The sequence below is a fragment of the Bos mutus genome, chromosome 5, assembly GCF_027580195.1.
Source record: "Bos mutus isolate GX-2022 chromosome 5, NWIPB_WYAK_1.1, whole genome shotgun sequence".
Taxonomy (NCBI): domain Eukaryota; kingdom Metazoa; phylum Chordata; class Mammalia; order Artiodactyla; family Bovidae; genus Bos; species Bos mutus.
In genome coordinates, this window is record NC_091621.1 from 116276877 (window position 1) to 116304770 (window position 27894).

General features: G+C 49.7%; 1 protein-coding gene, 1 long non-coding RNA gene and 1 other non-coding gene across 6 annotated transcripts; 2 read left to right on the plus strand and 1 right to left on the minus strand.

Moving 5' to 3' along the window:
* Positions 1-3: 3 nt before the first annotated feature.
* On the plus strand, positions 4-25475 carry NCAPD2 (non-SMC condensin I complex subunit D2). 4 transcript variants are annotated; one of them, XM_070371797.1, is made up of 32 exons: positions 4-727; positions 1465-1614; positions 8492-8567; positions 8848-8906; positions 9365-9546; positions 9932-10074; positions 11741-11868; positions 11940-12063; positions 13103-13250; positions 14223-14420; positions 14745-14879; positions 14974-15061; positions 15154-15334; positions 15787-15911; positions 16412-16645; positions 16942-17116; positions 17655-17739; positions 19339-19472; positions 19783-19915; positions 20008-20092; positions 20168-20335; positions 20932-21101; positions 21821-21932; positions 22006-22129; positions 22212-22367; positions 22695-22872; positions 22959-23053; positions 23540-23620; positions 23712-23895; positions 24543-24669; positions 24766-24918; positions 25133-25475. In XM_070371797.1, the coding sequence occupies exons 2-32, from the start codon at positions 1488-1490 to the stop codon at positions 25216-25218; spliced, it is 4194 nt and encodes a 1397-aa protein (XP_070227898.1). In that variant the 5' UTR covers positions 4-727; positions 1465-1487; the 3' UTR covers positions 25219-25475. The 4 variants fall into 4 exon arrangements, with proteins under 4 accessions (XP_070227898.1, XP_005907520.2, XP_070227899.1 ...); XM_005907458.2 differs by having other exon boundaries at positions 5-732; XM_070371798.1 differs by lacking the exons at positions 4-727; positions 8848-8906 and having other exon boundaries at positions 1570-1614.
* On the plus strand, positions 8968-9289 carry LOC138988063 (small nucleolar RNA U85). The gene has a single exon (XR_011464405.1). It is a non-coding gene; the product is annotated as a small nucleolar RNA U85 (small nucleolar RNA).
* On the minus strand, positions 20329-27860 carry LOC138987999 (uncharacterized). Its single transcript, XR_011464356.1, has 3 exons — positions 27505-27860; positions 21793-21925; positions 20329-21252 (listed from the first exon to the last, which is right to left on the minus strand). It is a non-coding gene; the product is annotated as an uncharacterized lncRNA (long non-coding RNA).
* Between the last annotated feature and the right edge of the window lie 34 nt (positions 27861-27894).

The following is a 27894-nucleotide window of genomic DNA, read 5'->3' on the forward strand; positions in this document are numbered from 1 at the left end:
AAAATGAACTTCAAGCAAGAAAATTCACCCGTTCTTATTTCCTTGGGCGTCCCTCAACTGAGGGAGATGAAGGTCCAGAACCTGGAGCCCAGAGCTTCCTTTTTCCGTGCCCCACAGAAGTTTTGCGCTATAGCTGTTTTTATTCCCCCTATTTGACCGGGGAGGAAATCTGAGGCTGACGGAGTAAAGTGAACTTCTGGACGTCACATAGCAGACGAGATGGCGGAAGCTGGACTAGAGCCTAAGCCTTCTAACTGTCGGCTTCTGTCCTCGGGGGTGACTGAATGGGTCACTGTCCCAGGGGCACGGCCACTGCTCAGCTAGGAACTCGACTCCTCCAGCAGGCACCGCGGAAAAAGAGGACTTTGTAGGGAAGAAGGCGGCCGCGAGTGCGGCGTGGGTGGGGGAGGGAGCTGGAATCTAAGTCCCGCCCTCCTTGGGCAGTCGGCTCCTGCGCTCTGATTGGTCGGTCTCTGCAGCGAGCGTCGCGATTGGGTCCCTTGCGGCCGTTGAGATTTGAACTCCACTTTTGTGGCTTTGCCCGCGCCGCGCGGGGCTCGGTGACGGGTGTTTTCCTCTGCCTGGCGTGTATTGCCCAGTTTCTCTCCCCGCGGGAGTGCTGCCTCGCATATTGGTGCATATTGTGCCCTCCGTGGGTTTTTTTTGTTTTTGTTTTTAATTCCAGCCCCACGACGCGAGTTGGAGGAACGGCGGGTGAAGCTCTCTTGTAAGGTGTGGTGGTCTGGGGGAGCGGGGAAGAGAGGCCGGGAAAATCTGGCATCCGGCAGTGAAATGCGGTATTAAGCTGTAGTAGATGTGTCCTTGTAGTACAACGTGGTGGAAACAGTCAGATCCGCAGTGGAATTTGAGCAAATCGCTTAACGTGCCTTAGTTTCAATTTCCTCATCTGTAAATGGAGCCAAATTACTATGGACTCCATGAAATGGGCATTTTGGAGACTTAGATCAGGTATGACGTTCGCGTAGCCTAATAGAACCTGGCACAGAGTAAACAGTAAATATTAATGATATGTCATTCTGGAGACAGGAAAGCCATCAGCTCACACTGGGTCACTCTGGTCTTAGATGAGACCTCTCTATATACTTAAGTTTTCTCATAAAAACAGAAATAAGAGTGCTAACTTAATGCATTGATATGCCACTTTACAGTTCTTTAAATATTTTAATATTCCTTGACTCCTTGTTTCCTGAGAGCAACTTTGTAATCAGAGATCAGTAATCCTGTTTTACAGATGAGGCCCAGGGGGTTAAGTGATGTGACCAAGTGTCAGAGTCACAATTAGAGTTCAGTTCTAGTCCAGGGTTAATCACATCCTTTAAGATAATGTTATTAGCTTGTTGCAAAACTAAAAAGCATGTATATTCAAGGAGAAGAGTAAAAGAAGCAGATTAAAAAGACAGCCTTTAGATGTAGACCCTGACTTATTTGCTGTTTGGCTTCCAGCCCTGTGAGCCATTGGGAGAAAGATGTCTCCCCAGGTATGGGAATTCCATCTGCCCTTATCCCCAGAGGAGTTGTTGAAAAGTGGAGGGGTGAATCAGTATGTCGTGCAAGAGGTACTGTCCATCAGACATCTTCCATCGTACCTTAAAGGTAAGACTCCATAGCTGCCACTGTGACTAGCCCTTCAGAACAACTGCCGGCATCTGATTCTATTTTCTGTCTGTTCCACTACACCACTAAGCTCCATGGGGGTGAGGGACATGTCTTTTCTGTTACTTTCTGTTTTCTGTGTAGTGTTGTGTTAAATGAAGAATATATTCATTAACCACTTTCTCTAAGGTACACAATAAACAGTTCTGGTGTATATGATTAGTCTTTGGGGAGATTTTAATTTTTGATGTTTACCTCTTACCATATGCCAGAATAGAGTCGTGGTGGTTTTAAGAATTATAGGAGAAGATGTCTTCTAAAATGTCTGAGACTTGACCTGACCTGTTTCAGGTAATAGTTTTTTAGAGTTTAGATCACATTTCCAGGAATGTCCAATGATGGAAAAAAGCATATGTGCACAGTAGCAATACTGTACAATATATGTATCGTTCAGTTACACACTGAAACCTATAGATGACCGCAGACAATTCCTGCAATTATCAACAAGACTCCATGCATAATGTCACTGTACTGCTTGGAAGTGTCTTGTATCAGTTAGATTGCTTTGGAGAGTTACAGAGAGTAGAGATTAAGTCTGTTATTGCCCACAGCAAGTAGGGTTCATTCATTATCAAGCAGCTTGATGATATAACTGCAGCTTGTCTCTTCTTGGCCTCCCCGTTACTGTTACCAGATCACGGCTCCTTGTTCTGATGAGCAGAGGTAGGGAAAGGGATTTTTCTATCTTTTATAACAATTGCATTGCTTTTGGCATTTAGAACCCTAAATATAAGTTCTTTAAATAACTCATGATCAGATCATTTAATTTATTCAAGCATTTACTGGTGATAATGCTGTTTGCCAGTAAGTGTTCTCTTCAACTGGGGATACAGTAGTAAACAGACAAGATGACAAAATTGTTTCTCTCACAGCTTTCAACAAGTAATAAATAAATTGTAAATGCCAAGGAGAAGAATTTTTAAATATAGAAAAAGAATACAGTGTGCATTATAGATTGGCATTTTATGTTGGATGATCAGAAAAGACTTGCTGATAGGAGACATTTAAGCAGAGACCTTACAAGTGAGGGCATTAACTATGCAGATTCCAAAGGAAGGGCAGACAGGAAAAGTCAGTCCTGAGGTGGAAAAATGACAGTGTGGTTGGAGGGGAATATGCTAGGAAAAAAGAGGTCAGGTGGAAAGTAATACAGATCATTCTAGAGTCTTGAACCTCAAAATGTGGTCTTCAGGAGCATTAGTATCATTAGTTAGGAGCTTATCATGATTTACGAGCTTATTAGAAATGCAGGAAAAAAACCCATCCCCAAACTGCTGAATCAGAAAATCCATTTCTTAAGAAGATCCTCAGATGGACATTTGGTGGCTCAGACATTAGGAATCTGCCTGCAATGCAAGAGACCCAGGTTCAATCCCTAGGTCAAGAAGATTGCCCTGGAGAAAAGAATGGCTACCCACTCCAATATTCTTGCCTGGAGAATTCCATGGACAAAGGAGCCTGGTGGACTGCAGTCCATAGCGTCACAAAGAGTGTCTACTATGTTGAGCAGAGACTGTAAGGGGCAAGGGAAGAAGCAGGGGCTAATTCAAAGGCTAATGAAATAATACCAGGGAGCTTGCTTGGGGTGATGGCAGCAGAGGTGATCATAAAAGGTTAGATTCTGAGTAAATTTTGAAAGTAGAGTCAACAGGATTGTTGATGGACTGGATTAGATTTACAGGGTTAGAAAAAGAAGAATCAAGGATGATTATAAGGCTGTTTGACTTGAGCACCTAGAAGAATGGAGTTGTCATCTACTGAGGTGGGGCAGTGTAGGAAAGGAGAAGGTTTAGACTGTTGGTTATATGATTATGGAGTTGAGGGGAGAGGTGCCAACTAATGATACATATTTGGGATTTAACATTTAACATATAGAGGGTGTTTAAAGCCATGAGATTCAGTTGAAGAAGAAAAGCATTTTCAGACATAAGACCTAAGACAGTCCAACATTTGAAGGCTGGAAAGATGAGAAGGAACCAATAAAAGAAATTAAGGGCCAGTCACTGAGGCAGAAAGTGAGCAAAGATGCTAAATGGAAGCTAAATTAAGAGACGTTTGAAAAGGGAAAGGAGAAATCAGCTGCACATTTAATCCTGGACTTAGCAACGTGGCACTTGCTGGTAACCTTGATGAACACTATTTCAGAATGGTAGGCTCAAAAGCCTGATTGGAATACATTTGTGAGAAAGTGGGATGAGAGAGGTAATTAGAGATGGTAGGTTTAGATAAGCCTTTCTGTTTGTGGTTTTTTTTTTTTTTTTTTTTTTGCTTTAAGGAGTAGCAGAGAAATAGGGTGTAGCTAGAGGGGCAAACAGAGTCAAGGGAGGATTTAGTATTTTTTTTTTTCAAGATGAGCAACATTACATGTGTTTATGCTGAATGTGGGGCCTCCTATGTGGTGCTAGTGGTAAAGAACCAACCTGCCTACACAGGAGGTATAAGAGACTTGGCTTCCATCCCTGGGCCAAGGAAGATCCCCTGGAGGAGGAAATGACAACCCACTCCAATATTCTTGCCTGGGAAATCGCATGGACAGAGAAGCCCAACAGGGTACAGTTCATGGGGTTGCAAAGAGTCGAACATGACTGGAGTGACTGAGCACACATGCGTGCCTGCCGAATGGGAATAATCCGAGAGGGGAGAGTTGATGATGCAGGAGGGAGAGGGAAGAAGGATTGTTGGAGAAGTATCCTTTAGGGGGTCAGAGAGTATGTGATGGGGGTGGGCGGGAGGAGATGGTTTTATTAGAGCAAGGACGGTTTATCCACGGCAGTGCAAGAGAAAGGAGAGCATGTGGACCAAGATGCAGATAGTGCCTGCTGATAAATACAGAGTTTGGCGAAGCTGGAGGCTCTCTTCTGTCTGATTCTATTTTGTTATGGGTGGAGAAAAGGTGTGAAATAATGCCTAGAAGAAAGCAGATAGGCCTGGGAACTTGTAAAAGGCTTACTAAGGGCCTACTTGAAGTCCTGAGATGAGAATAGTTGGCATGGTTGTATGTTTTTTCAAGCCACGTTTATAATTTTAAAAAAGCAGAACAGAGAAATGAATATGTGATATGACCTTGACAGTTGAAATAGTATGCATAGAAGATAAACTGAAAAAATTAGCCAGATGTTAGCAGTGTTTGTTTCTTTCTCATTTTCACTTTACTGTATTTTCAAGATTACAGAAGGAGGTTTGTAAGAATGGGAGATGGCTTACAAGTACTGAGTTAGATTGTGTGCCAAGTATTACCCTGACTGCTTCACATGGATTATCTCACTTAATCTTTACCAAAAAATTCTGAAAAGCCCTATGAGATACGATCTGTTATTATTCCCAATTTACAAAAGAAGAAACTGAGACTTGGTAAGCTAAGTAACTTAGTCTAGTAAATGTTCAAGCTGAATATAAATGTAAGCAGTGTGACTAGACTAGATCAGTGGGAGGTGTGAATGGAGAGAATCATTGAATGTAATAAAAAGTAGGTTAACAGGTAATCTTTGAAAGAATAGCTGTTAGATTCATCAATCTCAGAAACTAGGTTTCAGGGAATTGAGAAAGATTAGACAGATTTTAATGGGACATGAGAGCAAACTCAAATGAAAGGCATTGATTGTTTTTGTATTGTTTGTTTTAAAGAAGTGGGGGCCTGAGCATGTTGTCAGAGAGTGTTCCCTGGAAAGGATGAAATCAGAGGTGAGAGAAAGGAGATAAGACTTTGGCAAGGCAGTGAGAACAGCTTAGCGCTGGAACAGAAAATCTTTTCACTTGAGACTGAAACAAAGTGGGAAGGTGTTGGAGGAATGATTTGTTGACTGAGAGGCAGGATTACTTTGGGTCTCGTTCTTTGGGTAAAGTAGAAAACGGTCATCTACTGAAGGAAGAGAGGCAAAGGGTCAGAGAACGTATAAAGGGGAGGCTGTGCTGTGAGTATAGTGTACGGAGTCAGTAGGAGTTGGGGAAATAAAATAGTTTGTTAAACGTTGCAAAGGACCAGGTCATAGTTGGACAACATAACACTGTAATGTGATGAATCAGGTCAGCGAGCCAGCAGTGATAATGGAGTACAGGTTCAAGCTTTACTTTCCAGGCAGACCAACTTGGTGCCACAGAAAAGATTTTGACAGAATTCTTTCCCTCCCCACCCACAGAAAGAGCTGGATCTACAACTTGTTTCAAAAACTGACTCCATACAGGGGTAGCAAGGCTACCGGGTTTCCCCGGTGGCTGAGCAGTGAAGAATCCTTCTGCCAGTGCAGGAGACTCAGGTTCGATCCTTGGGTGGGGAAGACTCCCTGGAGAAGGAAATGGCAACCCATTCCAGTTTTCTTGCCTGGGAAATCCCATGAACAGGAACCTTGCGCGCTACAGTCCATGGGGTTGCAAAAGAGTCGGACACGATTGAGTAATTAAACAGCAACAGCAGCACTCTCATTACACGGGGCAGCAGCAGCAGTTGCAGTTCCCGGACAGCCACATAATCACAAGGGTAGACAGCCTGTACACTTGAAGCCGTCCTCTACCCAGATAGCCATTCTGCTTTTCACTTTGAGGAAGTATGCTGCTGCTGCTGCTGCTAAGTCGCTTCAGTCGTGTCCGACTCTGTCCGACCCCATGGATGGCAGCCTACCAGGCTCCCCCGTCCCTGGGATCCTCCAGGCAAGAACACTGGAGTGGGCTGCCATTTCCTTCCCCAATGCATGAAAGTGAAAGCAAAGTCGCTCAGTCGTCTACAACTCTTAGCGACCCCATGGACTGCAGCCCACCAGGCTCCTCCGTCCATGGGATTTTCCAGGCAAGAGTACTGGAGTAGGGTGCCATCGCCTTCTCCATTGAGGAAGTATAGCATTCAATAAATTACAAGAAATATTCACCACTTTATTGTAAAACAGGCTTTGTACTAGGTGGTTTTTGCCCCCAACTGTAGGCTGTTATAAGTGTTCTGAGCATGTTTAAGGTAGACTAGGCTAAGCTGTAGTATTCAGTAGGTTAGGTAGTATTAGATTTTTGACTTAACAATGTTTTCAATTTATAGCAGATTATTCCAAATGTAGGCCCATGGTAAATCAAAGCAGGTCTATGGAGGCAAATGAACCTAAGTGTATTGCAAATGTTTGAACACACTAAAGGACTAGAGAACTAAGTAACTAGGAAAGCCAGCATTTTGACTGTGAGCTGTATATGAAAGAGCTTTACACAATTAGCGTCAGGTAGTTAGTAAATTTTTTTTAAAGGGGTGTGGGTTAGCAGTTCTGAAACTGTTACATGTGTATACTAGGATTAAGCAAGTACATAAATGAACTTATGTTTTTAATATACACTACAGGTAAAAATGGCACCCCACTCCAGTCCTCTTGCCTGGAAAACCCCACGGATGGAGGAGCCTGGTGGGCTACAGTCCATGGGGGTCGCTAAGAGTCGGACACGACTGAGCAACTTCACTTTCACTTTTCACTTTCATGCATTGGAGAAGGAAATGGCAACCCACTCCAGTGTTCTTGCTTGGAGAATCCCAGGGATGGGGGAGCCTGGTGGGCTGCCGTCTTTGGGGTCGCACAGAGTCGGACACGACTGAAGCGACTTAGCAGCAGCAGAGGTAAAAATAGATACAGGAGTATGTCCATTTATACCTACACACATGTATGTCCTGCATTTTGCAGTCTGGGTGGAAGGAGCTCCTAGTGGTCAAGTACGGGACTGTCTGAACAACAAAAGAAAAAGTAATAGGAATGGATTAAAACAATAAACAAAACATTCATGAGCCCATTCTGACATACATAACTGAATACATAAATTATGTATCGAAGGGAAAGAAAAGCTCATACTTACAGTGGCATTCCCATTAGTGACTATATAAAAGGAATGATAGAGATAGGCAAACCACCATTTAATAAAAGTAATCTTTGTGTCAGGTAAGAGTCATCCCTTGTTGCTTAAATTAGGGGCAGAATGTAGTGAGAAACAGTATGTCTGCCTAGTTGCAAAGTATCTCCCTCCACAAGATACTTACTAGTTGCAAAGGGGAAAATAGTAACTTTGCAGTGGAGACACCTGGTGAACCCTACCGACTGATCAGTTAACATTGCCAGTAATAAGGCATCATGTCCTTCTGGGTATAATGGTTGAAGGACGCAGCCTTCCTTTCTCAGTGATCTAGCCAAAAGCACATGATCTCAACCTAATCATGAGAAACTAGCAGACAAACCCAGAGTGAGGAACATTCTATAGAATAACTGGCAAACAACACTTCAAGTGTCAAAGACAAAGATCAGAGGAAAGTAAGGAGGTGTGATGGCTAAATGCAATGTGGTGTCCTAGGTTGACTCCTGGCCTGGGAAAAGGATAGGATTAGAACAGCTGGCAAAACTCAAGCTCTACAGGTTAGTCATTAGCGTGCAGTTACTGTTCATTTTCTGGTTTAGAATAGATCCTTATAGTAATACAAGATGTTACCATTGTCTGGGTGAAGAATACAGGAACTCTACTGTTTTTACTACTTTTATCATTTCAGACTCTTAAAAAGATTCTGGGTTTGTATTCATTAGTAAGTTGGACAAGTCACAAAACTACTCTGACATTTAATTTCTTTTGCCACAAAATAGACACAGTACTATTTGCTTCATCTCGCTCAGAGATGGAGTAATAAAACTCAATTGTTTTGATAAAACAGGACAAAATGTCAGGTGTTACTTTAATAGATTACATTGAAATGAACTGTGTCCTTTAGTGATTCTACCAAGAAAATCAGTTAATTCCATTTTTTTCTGTCTTGAACAGAATTAACCAGAAATGCCTCTTCTTCTGTACTGATCAGTTTCTTTCACCTTTACAGCTTTTCAGACTGCCTTTCGAGCTCAGGGGCCTTTGGCCGTGCTGAAGCATTTTGATACCATCTACAGCATCCTGCAGTAAGTAACGTAGCTCCTCTGGTACTTTAAAAAGAATTGGTGGCTGCTTGCCCTAACTTTGCATGTTAGTCCGGAAATTCCATATTACAGTTCACTGATACTTGGTTCTGGGTGCTGATATTTCTTCTCATGAGCATTTACCCTAGCTCGCCACCGTATTTATTCAGACAAGTGATTGCACATGTTTTTATAAGCATTAGACTCCTTGGGTTTGATCTGATCTGTTAGAATGGGCTCTGCAGGTTCCTGGCTCACCCCCGGCACTTTCTTTCCCTCATAGTCACTTTCGAAGTATAGACCCTGGCCTCAAGGAAGACACACTGGAATTCCTCATAAAAGGTGTTTATGGGAAGGGGGTAGGGGATGGAAGGTGTATGTTGCTGTTTGCTGCATTTTATCAGCCATGTGATGATATCAAGGCTGTGGTGAATCAGTTGGTTTGGCTAAGCCCGGGACCTCTGACCTACTAGGTCTGTAATCTTGGTGGGCGATACAGAGCAATGTGTGTTCACTGTAAGGGCAGACCGACAATATTCTTCCTACTTGTGGGCTGCCTCTCTTCAATGGAGGCTGTTCTTCCCGTTGCCAGAGAGAACATGGGGTAACGAGTAAGAGAGTAGGGATAGGGCATGCTCGGGACATCAGGGTCAGGTGTCCAGAGGACTTAGCCTGTGCTGTGGCCACTGAGAGATGAAACACAGATCTTTGGTAATCTGATGGCTGCAAGTGCTGGGGCTTTGAAGTTGGGTGGTGTGAGGAGCGTGAGTGAAACTGACCCCAGATCCTGCCCTTTGCAGTGGTGTCCCGCCACTCCCAGGAACTCCCTGCCATCTTGGATGATGCAGCTTTGAGTGTGTCAGACAGAAGCGCCCACCTGAATGCCCTCAAGATGAACTGCTATGCTCTGATACGCCTCTTGGAGTCCTTTGAGACCACGAGCAGCCAGACGGGTCTCATGGACGTGGAGCTAGGCGGGAAGGTAATTTGGTGTTCCTGGCTCACTTAATAAGGGGTCTGGGGAGATGGGGGAGTTGGTGGGAAAGATGGAAGTCAGTGATTCTGAGAATCCTTTCCCTTTCTGCCCTTGGTCCTTGTTTAAAGTTTATGAGAAGGTACTCAGAAGTATCACAGGGTAACTTTTGCTGAGAAGCAGCTCTTTCATATTTTGAAACTTGTAATCCTTCTGTCTTACCTTCTACCTTGTCTTGACACTGGATAGCTTGGGCACTCAGACTAACAGATTGTGATCCTCTTTTCTTCCTCATTTTTTCCTGCTGCTGCTACTGCTAAGTCACTTCAGTCGTGTCCGATTCTGTGCGACCCCACAGACGGCAGCCCACCAGGCTCAATATATCCTTTTTTAGGGTAGGAAATCCCGGGCCAAGGCAACCCATGGCTTTGACTGGGAGGAAGAGAGGCAACCAATTCTTCAGCTTTTAACACAGCTGCTCCAGTTGGACATCCGTCACTTGTGGAACCACTCGATAATCGAAGAGGAGTTTGTCAGGTGGGTGGTGACTGCGCCAGGGGATGCTGGCCGTGAGGAATGAGGGCTCTGGTGTTAGAGATGCTTTTGAAACGCTTCATTTCATGCTGCAGTTCTGTCTAATACATAGACGTGTGCCAGTTACGTTGAATTGTTCAGAAGTAGACAACAAAGGTTAGAAACAGCTTATTCAGTCACGTAACAGCATTTACAGAGAATCTCCTAGGTACGTGGCTGGTATCATTAAAGATATTGAAAACCAGCATTTCTGCTCTCTTAAGAGTTTGTATTTTAGAGCAGAAGACAGTTTTTTATAAATAAGCAAAATATATAGTATGCTTTCAGGTTTATTACTGTGGAGAAAAACAGAAGGGGTGGGAAGTGTAATGGGAAAGGGCTGTAATTTGTATCAGTGACTCTAGCAAGACTTTTTGAGGTGGTGACATTTGAGCAAAGCCTTCAAGGAGGTAATGAGAGCCACGAGGAGAACGGGAGGCAGAGCAAGGGCAGGAAATAGGTACCAAGGAGGGAGTGTGCTGAGCAGGTCCAGGTAACAGCACTGAGGCCAGAGCGACAGCTGAGACAAGGTGAGGGCTGAGTTGTGAGGTCGGGGCAGGGGGAGCCAACTGCAGGGCCCCTAGGCCATCACAGTGACTTCACCATCAGCATGAGGTGGGTCCCCTCGGGGTTCCAAGCAGGGCAGTGAGGTGGTCTGGCTGCCCTAACAAGGTCACTCTGGCTGTTGTGTCAAAACAGACTGGCAGGAAAGGAGGAAAGCGGGAGACCAGCTAGGAGGCTGTGGCGGTGACTTGGGCAGGAGATGGCCGTAGCTTAGACCCAAGAGGGAGTGGAGATGGGGAGCCGTGGGTGCAGTCTGTATTTGTTCCTTAAGGAGAGTCTACAGGATGAGCTGGCAGATGCATTAGAGGTTGGAGGAAGGGTGTGGTCGAGGATGACTCACCTTGGGTTCTGGGTTGAGCATTTGAGAAAATGGAGCTGCCAGTAACTGAGATAACAAAGCCTGTGGGAGTGTGTTTAAGGGGAAAGCAGAAGTTCTGCTTTGGGTGTAGAAAGTTGGAGGTGCCTGTTAAGACATCCAAGTAATGTCACTTTTGGGTGTGAAATGTACAAAGTGAAGTAGTAAGGGAGAGAGATCTGAGCTCGAGCACACATTTGGGAATGTAACGTGTTTATATAAATGGTTTTTGTAGCCATGAGACTGAATGAGATCAGTAAATCAGTAAGCATAGCTAGAAGAGAGCAGAAATCTGAGGACTACCTCGGGGTGCTCCAGCATCAGGAGAGTGATTTGAGGAGGAACCAGCTAAGAAACAGAGCGGAGCCTGGGCTCCTGCTGCCAGATGAGGCATGTTTCAAGGGAAAGGGAGTGACCAGTTGTGTCAGATGCAGCTGAAAGTTCAGCCAAGATGAGGACTGAGTTGGCCATTCAACATTGAGAAGTCATCAGTGATTTTGTCTGACTTTTATCATATATTCAGCTTCTGTGCAGACATCATAACTTGTGGGAAGGAGGGAGTACCTACATGGCGGTCAGCAAAGCAACTAGATGCAGAAGGTGATAGAGTATAGGACCCTGACTGCAGCAGCAGAGATAGAACGAATGAGGCAAGGGCAGTATAATTGAGTCCAGACCACTGATGTCATCATCTCAATCTTCTTTTCTCAGCTTGGTTACTGGCTGCTGCTACCGCCTCCTGGAGAACCCCACCATTAGTCACCAGAAGAACCGCCCTACCCGAGAAGCCATAACGCACCTGCTGGGTGTAGCTTTGACACGTTATAACCACATGCTGAGTGAGTCGGCCCTTCCTTTTCCCCACCCCTCCCGAGGCCCAGGGTCGTGGCTCATGTGCAGGACTCCGCAGGTGCCACTGTGAAGATCATCCAGATGCTGCAGCACTTTGAGCACCTGGCATCCATCCTGGTGGCGGCTGTGAGTCTTTGGGCAACTGATTACGGAATGAAGAGCATTGTAGGAGAGATCGTAAGGTGACCTGCCTTCTCTACGTTTCTAATTCTCATTTTCCTCAGGTAGAAGAGGAATATTGGAGACAAATTCTCTGTGTAACACTACATTCCTTCAGATGTTGTTGTTAGTTGCTAAGTCATGTCCAACTCCTTATGACCCTATGGACTATAGCCAGCCAGGCTCATCTGTCCATAGGATTTCCCTGTCAAGAATACTGGAGTGGGTTGCTATTTCCTCCTCCAGGGGTTCTTCCCAGCCCAGGAATTGAACTCCTGCATTGGCAGGCAGATTCTGAAAGCTTGCTGCTGCAAGCTATGTGTTACACCAGAATTCGTGACCTCTGGAGGAGAGGATTTCTATCCGGGCTCAGAGATGAGGCTTGACTACTTAGAGCTTTTTGTGTAGCGAAGTTCTATTAAAGTATAATAGAGAGAGAGAAAGCTTCTGACACAGACATCAGAAGAGGACAGAAAGAGTGCCCTGTTGCTGGTTTTTAGCAAGGCATTTTGTGTCTGTTAGCAAGCTGCTAATCAGATAAGAGAGATTCCTCAAGGCTGAGGGAGTTTCACTAGGCCCCTCTCCCACAATATGCATTTTTGAGATAGGGCGGCACAAAGTGTGTCATCCCTGGCCGTAAAACAATTAACATGAATACTGGTTTGTTGAGCCATTGTCACCCCAAGGTTTGAGAAGAGAAAAAAAAGGTTAGTCTTAGGTGAAACTATTTTGAAGAAAGGCAGATTCCAAAGCAAATACATCATTTCACTAACATAGCTTAAAAAAATATTTCCATAAGAAAAATTGGTTAGCTCAAGGCAGAACCAGGTGCTATTAGAAGCCCCTTCAATTTTGTTGTAGAGAAGGGCAAAAAGGCTGCCACTTGCAGCTTATTTCCTCCTGCCGCTTGGGCACCTCTGGCCTTCCTCTGTTACCCTTTCAATTCTTTACCATCTGACCCACCAGGGAAGCCCCCTGCAGATGTTAGATGTCAACTTAATTCTTGCCGGGACCTAAGTGATTAGGTTACGCTGCTCTGGCTGTGTTTATTCCCCTGTGTAGAGAGATTGGACAGAAGTGTCCCCAGGAGCTGAGTCGGGACCCTACGGGGGCAAAGGGTTTTGCGGCCTTCCTGACGGAACTAGCAGAGCGCATCCCAGCCATCCTGATGTCCAGCATGTGCATTCTGCTAGACCATCTGGATGGAGAGGTAGGTGGTTGCTTGGTCAGTGGGTTGTGAGTCCATTTTTGAAAGGCTGTTTCTTAACATGAAGGTAGTAACTTTCACATGAAGTCAAATTGTCTTGGCTTATCACTGTGGCAATTCCTTCCTGTAGAGAAGCAGATGAAGTTTATTGAATTAAAGGGCCATGTCAGTCTCACACTGGTTTCATCTCAACCTGGTAGAGAGATGACAGTTCCACAGCTTAAGTCAGTGAGAGACTCAGCTGTGGTTCTGGGTCCATCCATTCTGCAGGATGAAGCCCCTTTCTGCCACCCGGCTCTCAGATGCTCCCATATCACCTCTCTCAGTTCTCTTGTCCTCAGTGTTAACCTGGCTCCTTCCCAAACCTGATATTAGCTCTCCTCAGTGAATGTTAAGAACCACGATAATCTACTCATTCACCTAATGTATTGATACCATGACTTTAGATTGCAAGATCCCATTCTCTGGCTCTCGGCGTGGCAAAAACCCTAAACTGTTCTCCCATCAGATTCTGCAGTGCACACGGTCAGGCCTAGGGCTGATTGCTGTTTCTCTGTCAGTGAATTGTGGGAAGGGGATTGTGAGGGAAGGCAGTGTTATTAGTAAGGATCAAAGGCTTTGAGGCCTCAGAAGCAAGGTGGTAATTAATGCTTCTGAAACATGTATTGGTGGGTGGATATGATTTCACATTCAGCTGCCACCATGGCTACCTCCTTGCATGGAGGGGAGGGGAAGGGGTACTGCTCTGGGCTCTTACTTGTTTTGTCCCTACATTCTCTTCTGAGCAGTCAAGGCCCTTTTGGCATTCAGCTTTTTCCAGTGACCTCAGGGTGAATGCCAAGCTTCCAATGCAGGGGGATGCGGGTTCTATCCCTGGCCAGGGAACTGAGGTCCCGATGCTGAGCACCATAAGAGTTTAGGGCAAGGACAGTCAGGGTGGGGTGCAGAGCCCCCACCAGCCTCGCTCTCCCTCAGAATTACATGATGCGCAATGCTGTGCTGGCGGCCATGGCAGAGATGGTGCTGCAGGTCCTGAGTGGGGATCAGCTGGAGGCGGCATCCCGGGACACCCGGGACCAGTTCCTAGACACTTTGCAGGCCCATTGCCACGACGTCAACTCCTTTGTGCGCAGCCGAGTTTTGCAGCTCTTCACCCGAATCGTCCAGCAGAAGGTGAGTGGCCATTGACGTGATAGAGACCCACAGAACCCCTCTGTGCAGGCCGGAGAAAAAAGAAAAGTAGCTGTGTCAAAGAAGAGTCTAGAATTCAGGATTTCACTGCCAATAGTAAAGGTCCTCCTCTATCAGGGACAAGGATTCTGGCTCCATTCAAGAACTACACTGTCTTAATACACACAGTATTCCAAAACTCTTCACATCCCGTAGAAAAGTTTCCTCAGCTGAGTGGCTCGCACGTGTAGAGTGCACTTCACCATCATCTTGACATTATGGCCAGTGTGGGCTGGGATCTGATCCTCTCCTCCTGCCTCCCCACAGGCTCTGCCCCTGACGCGTTTCCAGGCAGTGGTGGCCTTAGCTGTGGGGCGTCTGGCAGACAAGTCGGTGCTGGTCTGTAAAAGCGCCATCCAACTGCTCGCCAGCTTTCTTGCCAATAATCCCTTTTCCTGCAAGGTACGTAGCCCTTGGCCCACCCAGAAGAGGGATTAAATGGAAACAGGTGAAATTCCACGAGTCAATGATCCTGATACTCATTGTTTCTTGGTAGCTTAGTGACACTGACCTTGCTGGACCACTGCAGAAGGAGACCCAGAAATTACAAGAGATGAGGGCCCAGAGGCGAGCCACAGCGCCTTGTGAGTAGGGGCTCTGGGGGAGCTTTCAACCTTGACACCCTTTTCCCCACAGTGGGGAGCTCAAGGCAAGAGTCTGAAACCTTCTCCTTCAGCCGCAGAGCTAGACCCCGCTGAGGAGTGGGAGGCCATGCTGCCAGAGTTGAAAGCTACCCTGCAGCAGCTGCTGATGCTTCCCCAGGAAGGAGAGGGGATGTCTGAGGGCGTTGCCGAGACAGAGACCCCCGAAGAGGTGGAAGGACGCATCCGTCAGTTGCTAGCCAAAGCTAGTTACAAGTATGAGAAAGAATGCAGTATTCTCTCGTGACCCATTAGGTTTAGAGTTCACCTTTGGGAAACTCTATATATATATATGTTTTTAATTGAAATACAGTTGATTGGCAATGTTGCACTAATTTCTGCTGTACAGCAGAGTAACTGTTATACACATGTATACATTCTTTAATGATACGCTTTTGAAAAATGAGAAATCTCTTCCAAGCCTGCTTTCTAGCCACGTAGTTCCCTTCCCATGGAGCAGCAACAGTAGTGGTAAAGCGCCTCCTTCTAGAGACAATGTTTAGTCACACAGCCAAACCTAGCTTCATTCCCCGCCCCTTTCACACAAGTGACAGAGCTCCCCACCGGAAGGCCTGGGTTCTGGGTGGATTTGTGAGCTAGGCCGCCTGACACAGGCTGCGGTGACGCTCTCAAGGGGGCAGGATTGGTGACAGGCCGTGTTCTGTCAGGCAGGCCGTCATCCTCACTCAGGAAGCCATGGGCCGCTTCCAGGAGTCTGAACCCTTCTGTCATGTGGACCCCGAAGAGTCAGAGGAGACCAGGTTCCTCAGTCTCTTAGGAACCATCTTCAAAGGTAAATTCCTTTTCCTTCTTCAGTCAGCAAACAAGACACTTCAGCTAGTATTTATGGCCCATTGACTTTATGTCAGACACTGACCTGACTCACAGCCTGGCACTGAAAGAGGCCAGAGCGGGGTCTGCAATGTGTCTGCTTGGGAACGGAAGCAACCCACAGGCCTGAGATCCATAGTCACAGGGAGTAGAAGGGTATTTCAAGCCATAGATGACTCAAGAAATCTTTTCTGAGAAATGAACCAAGATATTTTAGACTAAATTCTAAATTTATACTTTCCTGTTGGGAGTTCCCTGGAAATCCAGTGGTCAGGACTCCACATTTCCATTGCAGGGGGCATGGGTTTGATCCCTGGTTAGGGAACTGAGATCCTGCAAGCCACATAGCATGGCAAAACAAAACTTTCCTATGGTAGAAACACATACTCATGGATGTTTAGAACTGTTGGGTTTCCCCATATACCCTTGAACAAAAACTATCCTGTAATTCTCTAACTCTAGGCCCAGCAGCTCCCACCCAGGAGGAGAATCCCCAGGCGGCTGCAGGGAACTTGGGCCCAGGAGAGACTGGCTGTAAGGACAAGCCCAGTGGGTCAGAGCCTGAGGAATGCAGTGATGAGCTGGTGAAGCAGGAGTTGCTGGTGCAATACCTGCAGGATGCCCACAGCTTCTCCCTGCAGATCACCAAGGCCATTGGCATCATCAGCAAGATGATGTATGAACACACGACGACAGGTGTGCCGGCATCCCCACCACAGAGGCCAGGGCTTGTGGTTGGAAGGACCCATCCCGTCCGTACTTGATTGATGTCCGTCCTCCTTTGAAGGGCCCAGATTCTCTACTTCCATTTGGCTGCTGTAGTCCTGTGGAGTGTGCATATAGCATTTGACAGGGCACTGGAGAGAGGTGGGGTCCTCAGGAAAAACAGGGAGGGTGTCCCCTCACATGTTGCTACATTAAGAGAGGTTCTGTCTTTAAGTGTTGGGGCGTTTCGCTGCGCTGATAGGTGACGTTTGTGTCTGTCCTCTCAGTGGTGCAGGAGGTGATTGAATTCTTTGTGATGGTGTTCCAATTTGGGGTACCTCAGGCCCTGTTTGGGGTACGCCGCATGCTGCCTCTCATCTGGTCGAAGGAGCCTGGTGTCCGGGATGCTGTGCTTAATGCCTACCGCCAACTTTATCTCAAACCCAAGGGGGACTCCGCCAGGTACACGGGCTGCATTGCCTTTGCTAACTTCCTGAAGTCAGCCTCTCCCAGGAGGTGTCTAGTCTCCTGAGGGGAGGCAGGGGAGTGGGCTCCTCCTAGGGGACTTGTAGACCCAGAGGCAGTAGGTCTGTGATGGACTGGGGGAGGGAACTCCCAGTGAAACCCAACCTAAGCAGTTATTTGGTTTATTTTTGTTTCTTTTTATTGAAATATAATACAACATTATGTAAGTTACAAGTGTAGATTGTAGTGATTCATAATCCTTAAAGGTTATATTGTTTTTAGTTATAAAATATTCCCCATGTTGCACAGTGCATCCTTGTAGCTTCTTTTACACAGGATAGTTTGTCCTGTTAGTCCCCTACCCCGTATATTGCCGCTCCCCACCCCTCTCCCCACTGGCAACTACTAGTTTGTTCTCTTTGTGTATCTGGAATAGTTGTGTATTGTTTGACACTGGCGGGATTGCCTAATAACCTATTTGCCAGGTTTAGCTTCTCCGTCTTTTAATGACCCCTGATCTCTGCTGTTCCCATAGAGCCAAGGCCCAGACTTTGATTCACAATCTCTCTCTGCTGCTGGTGGACGCCTCAGTTGGGACCATTCAGTGTCTTGAGGAAATCGTAAGTATGCTCACTTCCACTTACTCACTCAGCAAATATTAGTAAGATTATGGTGTGCTCAGCAACTTACTTAGCCCCTCAAAGAAATATAAGATTATCTGCTTTCAACTCTAGTTGGCAGCCAAAAAACATAAAACATTTTAGAGCAATGCAGCAGATAGTTAAGTGGTATAGGTAACAGTTATTGTAGCGACAGTAATATAACACATTATGCCAGGCACTAATTTAATCACTTTGCTCGTATTAACATGTTTCATCCTCACAATGGCTCTAGGAGGCAGTATTATTATCTACATTTTCCAATAAGAAACTTGAGGTAGAGAGAGCTTAAAGAACTTGGCTAACTTCAGCCAGTTAGCGACAAAGTTTAAGATTCAATCTCAGGCTTCAGAGTTCCGGAAACCATACTCCTGCCTGGTACGTTATGTTGACGAGTAGAGAAGAGAGCAGTGTCAGGTCGAAGAGTTGAGGGCAGAGCTTCCGAGTTGAGGGCAGAGCTTCCGAGTCGAGGGCAGAGCTTCCTGAAGGTGGCAGGACTTGATTTGGATCTTGATGCATCAGATTTAGAGAATTCAAGAGAGGAGGGGAAACATTTCAGACAGACCTGAGCAAGAGCACTGCCTGTGTTGTACAAGGAAGACCGTTGCGTTCTGGCCCAAGATTGTTACCTGGAAAAGATAGTGAAGCTGGAAACGGGTTGGAGCTGAACTGGGAAGATCTGTGGGATCTAGGACTTGAACCTTAGCGGCCAGGGGCCCCAGCATTTCAGTGTGACAGAGCTACTTTGAAGGGTTTGGGTGGTAGGGCTCCAGGGAGAGACGGTGCTGACCACGAGCCTCCACTGGGAGGAGCAGCACCACCAGCCTCATTTTCTCCTCACTGCGGAAAAGAAAAGCCTGCCAGAGGCGCCTGGCCTGAGATGGCGCAGGGCAGCAACTGGCCAGGAGCCCATACAGCAGGCCACAGAGAGCTGTTTCCATCAGTACTTGGTGAGCAATGCTGTGGCCTGATGAAGCAGACGTCTGGGAGAGCACAGCACACAGGCTGGTGGGAGCCAAAGCAGGGAATGTTCCTGGAGGCTGCTGCCGGTGTGCAGTGACAGGGATCTGGACTTCCGGGGTGGGAGGAACAGCTATAGAGTGGCACTTCATGGAAGACAAATTTTAAAAGGGAGAAAAGGTGGAATGAGCGACCGATGCATTAAAAATCAGGTGACAGAGGTTTGAAGCATATGAGACTATTCGTGGTGTTGTCACTGGCAAAATGAAAAGGCAAAGATGATGGTATCCATTTGGGACACATTGAGTTGATGTTAGCAGTGAGAAAACCTACTAGAAATCTCCACAAAGTGTTGTCCAGACTATAGATGTGCACACCCTGCAAGGTCAGTTTCAGCACGTCATCTAAAGAAACGTTTGCAGGCAGGAGATTGGAAAGTAGCAGAGGTGGAGGTATCTCCCAGACCCCAGCTTTACATCTTAAGCTGCCTAAGGAGCTTCCTCTCCACTTCGGGTTCTCAGTGTTCTCTTCAGAGGAGGTAGACCAGGTGTCAGGGGATTTGTTACTCTGGGGCCTGAGCCCTTTTTCTTTTCTCTCCAGATCTGTGAGTTTGTGCAGAAGGATGAATTGAGCCCAGCAGTGACCCAGGTGCTGTGGGAGCGGGCAACCGAGAAGGTGCCCTGCTCCCCTCTGGAGCGCTGCTCCTCCGTCATGCTGCTTGGGATGATGGCACGGTGAGGCTCAGATCAGACAGGCCGAGGGGTGAGAGAGAAGAGAAAGGTTCCCTGAGGACCGTTACTACTGCTCCAGTGAGAGCACTCGGGCCGGCTGCGCTCTGCGTGTGCGTCGCTGCCTAAATGGAGGCAGTTCCAACCCGCTCAGCAGAGTGGTCAGCGGCGCGCGAGGGATGCTGAGGGCCGGCCCCACACGTAGTGCCCCAGGGCTCACGAAGCCCTGGGTTGGGACCTGGCTCCTACGCTCCTTGGTGGTGTTCCCCACACAGAGGTGTCTGAGTGGCTTTAACTCTACGGCTTCTTCTCCTAGAGGAAAGCCAGAGATTGTGGGAAGCAACTTGGACACCCTGGTGAATATAGGGCTGGATGAGAAGCTCCCACCGGACTACAGGTTGGCCCAGCAGGTGTGCCACGCCATCGCCAACATCTTGGACAGGAGGAAGGCACGTGGGGTGGTGACGTCCAGCCTAGGGAGAGTGGGTGCCCCTTGTCCACCCTCGACACTCACCCGCGTTGTCTTCCCTGCCCTTAACAGCCTTCTATGGGCGAACGTCACCCTCCGTTCCGGCTGCCCCAGGAGCACCGCCTGTTTGAGCGACTGCGTGAGATGGTCACGAAAGGTGAGCTGCCGCACAGAGCCTGGGGCAGAAGGGCTCCTCTGTCTGTGGTGGCAGCTTCCCCCTCTTCCTGTGCAGGCAGCGTCCACCCAGACCCGCTCTGGGTCCCGTTCAAGGAGGCGGCTGTGGCCCTCATCTACCAGCTGGCTGAGGGCCCCGAGGTGATCTGCGCCCGGATATTGCAAGACTGTGCGAAGCAGGCCCTGGAGAAGTTGGAGGAGAAGAGTGACCACCAGGAGGCCCCGAGTAAGTGGGCAGGGGGGTGGTGGGCCCATGGCAGCAGCCCCTGACACCACCACCTCCTGCAACCACTCTGACCCCCTCAGCCCTCCCTGTCCCTTTCTGTCACTCAGGCTGCACAGTCACTGCTACCATGCCCTCCACCCTCATGTCTTGCTTCTTTTTTTAAATAATTGTATTTCTTTTTGGCTGTGCCCAGTCTTAACTGCGCAGGCATTTCTCTAGTTGCAGTGAGTGGGGATGACGCTGTAGTTGTGGTGCATGGGCTTCTCCTGGTAGTGGCGTCTCTTAGTGTGGAGCGTGGGCTCTAGGGCACAAGGGCTTCAGTGGCTGTGGCTGCCAGGCTCTAGAGCACAGGCTCAGTAACTGCGGTACCTGGGCCCAGTTGCTCCAAGGCATGTGGGATCTTCCCGGGCCAGGGATGGAAACCCGCGTCTGCTGCATTGGCAGGTGGATTGTTTACCATTCTTTACCAGGGAAGCCCTCCTGCTCCTTGCTTGGGTATAGAGCACGTGAGCCAGGGGACCATCAGAGAAAACAGTGCAGGGGCCTGTGAGACTTGATGGCCTTTCTCTCCCTGCTTTCCTGCCCCCGTCCTGCAGAGGAGACGCCCGTGCTCCCCACCTTCCTGTTGATGAACCTGCTGTCCCTGGCCGGGGACGTGGCTCTGCAGCAGCTGGTGCACCTGGAGCAGGCTGTGAGCGGAGAGCTCTGTCGGCGCCGAGTCCTGCGGGAAGAACAGGAACACAAGAGGAAGGAGCCCAAGGAGAAGGTGAGTGGCGCGCCTGCGCTTTGGAGTTCCTGCCCCAAGTCTTGCCCAGACTCGCTTCTGGCCCTCAGGTCCTTTACGTTCCTTCTGGGGAGCTCTGCTTCTCTCCTATTCATTGAGCTCATGGGGGCTCTGCCTCCTTGCTCCTGATAACCTGGAAACGATTAGTGAGAACATAAATGGATCACCCACGAGGTGTTTTAGGTAAATCCAGAACATCGAGGTAGGGGCCTCAGCATAAAATCCAGGCTGTGCCCGAGGCAGTGTTTGCTAGACCCTGCACACTCCCACCGCCTTGCTGGCAGCCTTGGAGACTGGGCCTGGCCCCTGATGGGACCTTGTGTTCTCTCCACTAGAGGCAGTGATGTCTGGCAGACAAATGAGATACAGCCCTGCAGCAGTGGGGTAAAGTCTGACCTTCTCTGTGACCTTGAGCCGTTGTCTGGCAGGTTCCATCGATTTATTTTGTTCAGGAAGTTATATGCTGCTATGAGGATGAATCGGAAGAGATGTGGGATGCTTTGGCCACTTTAGACACAAATGGAGGGGATTTAGTACTTTTCCTATTTAATTCATGAGGCTTTGCTCTTCAGATACACGTGACAAGCCTGTGAAGAGCTTTGCAGAATTTGCCCTTCCCCAGATCCATTCATGTGAAATGAAGGGTAGGCTGGAATCAAAACTGTTTGCTCACCCATGATCCCTGGCTGCTTTCCCATCAGAATTCAAAGTCTGAGTCCACCTTGGAGGAGGAGATGGGGCTGGGTGGGGCCACAGCTGATGATACTGAGGCAGAACTCATCCGCGGCATCTGTGAGCTGGAGCTGCTGGAAGGTGAGAAGGGCTGCTGGGTGAGCCTTCCCCAGCCAGGTAGCCCGTCCCACACCTTGACTTGTTCTTTAACCAGGCAAACAGACACTGGCTGCCTTTGTTCCACTTCTGCTTAAAGTCTGCAACAACCCTGGTCTCTATAGCAACCCAGAGCTCTCCACAGCTGCTTCACTCGCGCTGGGCAAGTTCTGCATGATCAGGTGGGCCCCAGGGTGGACACTGCCTTCCCGAGGAGGGTGGGGGCTTGTGCGGTTTCCCTGACGATCCTCTCTTTGCCTCTAGTGCAACTTTCTGTGACTCCCAGCTTCGTCTTCTGTTCACCATGTTAGAAAAGTCCTCATTCCCCATCGTTCGCTCTAACCTCATGATTGCTACTGGGGATCTGGCCATCCGCTTTCCCAACCTGGTGGACCCCTGGACACCCCATCTATATGCTCGGTGAGAGACCCCTCCCAGCGCCGTCTCGGTCCCTGCCAGCCCTGGAGGCCGTGGGGAAGTCGGTGTGGGAATCCCCAGAACTGTGTCCCCCCGGTCTTTAGGGCTCCCTCCCACATCTGGGCACGCCCTGGCTGGGTGTGACCCAAAGGGATTGATGCCTCTCGTCTAAAGCCTTGGCACCAGGCTTGGCCTCTTTCCCCAAACTCAACTCTAGACATCCTCGACCGGTACTGTCAGAAGAGGCCGCGGCTCCCTACTGAGGGCCTCCCTGCCACCATCGGGTGCGCCCACGGTCCCTGTCCTAATGCCGTGAGATTTCATCCCTAGCCTCCGGGACTCCTCTCAGCATGTGCGGAAAACAGCCGCCTTGGTGATGACCCACCTGATCCTGAAGGACATGGTGAAGGTGAAGGGGCAGGTGAGCGAGATGGCCGTGCTACTCATCGACCCTGCCCCTCAGATCGCTGCCCTGGCCAAGAACTTCTTCAACGAGCTCTCCAACAAGGTGAGAAGTGGGGTGGCTTAGGACTTGCTGCTGAGGGACGGGGCAGTCATGTGCTGGTCTCTGTGACCTGGCTCGCTCTTTTACAGGCGAACGCCATCTATAACCTCCTTCCAGATATCATCAGCCGCCTGTCAGCCCCCGAGGGAGGCGTGGAGGAAGAGCCTTTCCACACCATCATGAAGTAGAGTCCCTGGGCCTTGGGGCATTTGTTCCTTTGTAGAGCAGGCTCGGGAATCACACAGACCTGTTCGTGATGTGTGATGTCCAGTCTGATGCTCTGAGCCGTGTGGACTTCAGCATCAACCCGCCTCTGTAGTATTCCTCCTGTGTAAAACGAGGCCCCCAAATACTTGTTCCTTAGTTCTTGAGAAGATTCAGTAAGATAAAAGTCCTAACACATGCTTACATGATAAGCATGTAAACAGGACTCATTGGATGGCAGCTGCTTTTGTTCTAAGTTTCCAGTCACACTGTAAATTCCTCAGGAGGGTGGGGTGGATCCTTCCCTGAGGTGAGGGAGCGGGCAGGAGGGACAGGCCAGGGCAGAGAAGGGTCTGCCCCTGAGGCAGGAGGGCGACAGAAGGCGAGTGCCGGGGAGGGCCTGCGTGGGTGTCAGTGGTGGGCTCGGGGCCGCCCCCAAGGTGGTCCATCCGTTTCCCGTCCGCAGGCAGTTGCTCTCCTACATCACGAAGGACAAGCAGACCGAGAGCCTGGTGGAGAAGCTGTGTCAGCGCTTTCGCACGGCCCAGTATGCTGCCTTCCTGGAGGGTTCTCGGGGCTAGAGGAGACCCTTCCCTCGGGGGTCCCGCTGAGCCTCACCACACCTTCCCTGCTTGCAGGACTGAGCGGCAGTACCGGGACCTGGCGTACTGCGTGTCTCAGCTGCCCCTCACAGAGCGGGGTCTCCGAAAGATGCTCGACAATTTCGACTGCTTTGGCGATAAATTGTCAGACGAGTCCATCTTCAGCGCCTTTTTGTCCATCTTGGGCAAGTTGCGGCGTGGGGCCAAGCCCGAGGGCAAGGTGCGCGGTGCCTGCTGCTTTCAGGCTGCAGCTCACACGGGTGTTCTGAGGCTCCAGGTTTCTGACTTAATCCCCAGCTGATTGCAACCAAGTAACCGGGTGACCTGAGACCAGATCTTTCTGTCTCCAATTCTATTCTTTCTTTTTTTCTTTTCTTCAGGAGACTTTCTTAAGGGCCATTTCAGGTTCAAAGCAAAATTATAGTAATTCTCATGTATCCCCAGTTACCCACATCCCCTGCCACAGGCTGCGCGGGACATCTGTGAACCTGCCTTGACACATCCCCGTTGCCCAGAGAGCGTGATTTGCAGGAGGGTTCACTCCTGGTGATGTGTGTGCTGATGAATGTATCGTGACTGTGCCCACCACTGTGTGTACTTCACAGTCGACGCCCCGCCCTGAGCGTCCTCTGCTCCCCTGCTCACCCCCCTAGTCCTGCCACCACTGATCGTTCTACTGTCACGGCAGCTTCGCCTTTCGCAGGGTGTCATGTAGTTGGAACCACAGAGCGTGTGCTCTTCTCATTTGGGTTCTTCCCTTTAGTGATCCACATTTAAGATTCCTCCGTCTCTATTCATGGACTTGTTTCTTTTTGGTCATAGAAATAACGATTTCCAGGCCTGTTTCTAATCTGTTTTTCCCTCCAGGCTGTAATAGATGAATTTGAGCAGAAGCTTCGGACCTGTCACACCAGAGGTTTGGACACAGTAGAGGAACTTGAGGTTGGCCAAGGCAGTAACCAGAGAGCCCCGTCAGCCAGAAAACAGCCAGCTGGTACGTGGGGCCGCCCTTTGGGAGATTCTGGGCGGGGCCCTCCTCTCAGATAGAGGTTCCTTTTTCCTTCTGGACCCACACCTCTGCTTCTGGTAGCCACTCGGCACAGGCATGTGGCTTCTACAGCCTCAGACGACTTTGTCACACCGAAGCCCCGCCGTACCACCCGCCAGCATCCAAACACCCAGCAGCGAGCTTCAAGAAAGAAACTCAGGATTGTCTTCTCGAGTGATGAATCCAGCGATGAAGGTGCCATGCTCCCTTCCAGACCCAGCCCGGCAGGGGTGGGGTGGGGCGGGGCGGGGGCCAGGCTGACTTTTGACAGGGTCCTACTGTGTAGGCCCCACCCCCAGGTCATCTTCCTGTGCAGTGTGGTCCAGGACGGTCCCATTTGTTCTCTGAGACCTATTTTTCACCATCTTTGTGACTCAGCTTTTTCTTATTCCCCCAATTCTTTGTACAGAACTGTCAGCAGAGATGACAGAAGATGAGACACCCAAGAAAACCACCCCCATCCGCCGGGCATCTGCTCACAGGCACAGGTCCTAGGGGCAGCCTTGCCTATCCCAACCCTGCTGTGCACGTGTCTTATAAAGAGTGACCCTGAATTCATTCCTTTTGTAAAATGCTTGTTTGCCTGTCTCCTTGGTTTTTTAATGCATAAATGGTCATTATAACATAAGGCTTTGCTCTTAAACCAGCCCAACTGAACCGAGTTGAGCTGCTTTCCTTGGAATGTATATATATATATATGTGTTTGTCAGTTTTCTTGTTTTCTAATGAATAAATATTTTTATATAGTTTTAGAGGTTTTTCCTAAGCTTGTCTTTGTCTTGTCTTTCTCGCTAGCCCGGAGGCAGGCAGCAGCAGAGGGTTATTGATCTGGAGGGAGACGCTGAGCCCAGGGGTCTGATGTGTGTCCAGCCCCTCAGTGCCTAATCTCTCCCCAGCCTCCCCCCTGCACGTGGCAGGACGCTCGGCTGTGTAGAATTAGGCAGCGCCTAGACTCCAGAGCTGCACTTCTCAATCTAGGGGCAGTTTTACCCTCTGGGAGACATTTGGCAACCTCTAGAGACTATTTCTTTGTCACAACCTAGCAGAGAGGGGTGCTACCAGCAGCCAGTGGGTGGAGAGAGGCCAGGGATGTTGCTAAATATCTGACAACGCACAGGACGGTTCCCACCACAAAAAAAGGATGCGTCAGCCAGTGAAGCTGGGGTTGAGAAACCCTCCTCTGACCAACGGCTCGCTTTGTCCTGCCCCTACCCCCACTTGTGCCCCTCTAAAGACAGCTGACTGAGCTGGCCAGGCTGATGGGAGACCAGGTCATGAGTCCCCTCCAGCTCTAGACAGTGTCTCTGGAGACGGTCCCCCAGGGGTTCCTCACAATGTTACAGGGTCTACAGGAAGTCAGCCCCTAGACGCAGGCCCTGTCCACCCCCTTCTGCTCCCCAGGTCCTCTCTGCTGAGTCACCTGAACCGCAGGCAGTGTGGCTGCTGTCATGACTACACTGGTGTCTCTGCTGTCATGACAACAGCAGACTGCGTCAGTCCATGGTCCCTGGGCACTGAACTCCCTCTTTTCAGCAAAGGACAATAATGAGAAATGACAGGCGTGCAGCAAAGGGGAACATGCTTCCGGCAGTGTGGGAGGGCGGGGGTAGGGGGTCCTGCTAAGGCCCTCTTCAGGCAAAGTACTGTGTCCTTGGCGCTGGGGAGGAAGCCCCATCCACTTCCCAGCAGGCTCCTCAGTGTGGCTCCTTCCCTTGCCATTAAGTGCCTACTGGCCCTGCTCTTGCAAAGTCCGGGGCGTGGACCATGCAGATGGCCGCCCGCCACAGCAAACATTGGAGGAGGACAGTCCCAGAAAGGGAAGGAACCGCTGGAGTCGGGGTGCAGGACTGCATGCTCTCTGCCTTTTAAGCAAAGGTTATCACCAGCCGGGCTAAACTTAGCCACAGGCTTTTCAGCTGGAGAAGGGGGCTGGTCTCATGTTACGCTGGGCCAGCAAAGAGGCCCCAGTTCTGTCCCCCAGCACCTGCTGATGGGCAATGTCCATTCTACCCCACCCCACCCCCCTCCCCTCCACTACAAACCCTCAACCCTTGAGTCCTCAGATCCAGCCCTTCCAACATCCTCAGTTCACAGCCCCGGCACGGTCCCTGGCTTCTGACTGGAATGGATTCCTTCCTCCACATCACCTGTGGAGAGGAGCCGGGGCCTGGTCCCACCAAGTGCCCAAGACTCCTGATTTTTTTTTCCCTATTCTGGACTCTTCACCCTGCCCCCAACATCTCCTGGAGGCAGCCACGGGAAGGGGAGGCCCTCACTCCAGGGCTGGCCTGCACGTCCCGGGATGGGGAGGGACTTCCGCCCTCACGTCCAGCTCTCAGCCCCGGGGGTGGACCGAGCTGGACAGGGTGAAAGGGGCATTGTCTCCCAGGCCAGGCCTCACAGCCCTCAGGTTTCCCAGGAGCGCCTGTGTGGGAGGCCTCTGGCCTCTACCCGCCCAGCCCCTAGCAGTGATGCTATCGCCCCCGGGCCCCCCGGCCGAGCCTGGGGGAGAGCAGCTGGTGCACCGAGGGCCGGGTTTCTCAGGTCTCCTGCTGCCTGCACGGCAGGACATTGTGACCTTCAATGCTGAAACCTCCACGCCTCAGGCGTCCTCCGGAACCTCCTTCCGCTCCAGGCCCCCAGAGCCTAGTGCCCAAATCGCCCCCCGGCCCAGAGAGGCCCGAAGCCAAGTTATGGGGGGTGGGGGAAAGTGGGGGAGCGGGGAAGTAGCCGGCAGGAGGCCCCTCCCGTGCTTTTCCTTTGCAATGCGGGTGTCATTACCGAAGAGCCTCGAGAAGTTCCTCAGCCTTCCGGCTTCTCAGCCTTTGAAAGCAGGGGAAGCGGGGGAACCTGCAGCCGCAAGCTGTTCCTGCCTCCGGCTCCAGTACCCCATCCAGCCGACTCCCCAGGTCCTCCTGTTATATCCTTGCGGCAGCTTTAACGTCCCTGGCTCCCGGGTGTCCTCATTTCTCACCAGGGCCTCCGGCCCCGAGTTTACTACTCTCCCGCAGTGCTCCCCCCTCCCCACCAGTCACCATCGTCGGTCCCCCCCCCTCCTTCCGGCCAGTCTCAGTCCCCTCCCCCACGTCGTCCTCAGCCCACACGCGCGGTGCGTGCACATCTCAAGAATCTGGCGGACCACCCACCCCTCCCCCCCAAAAAAAGCGGTAG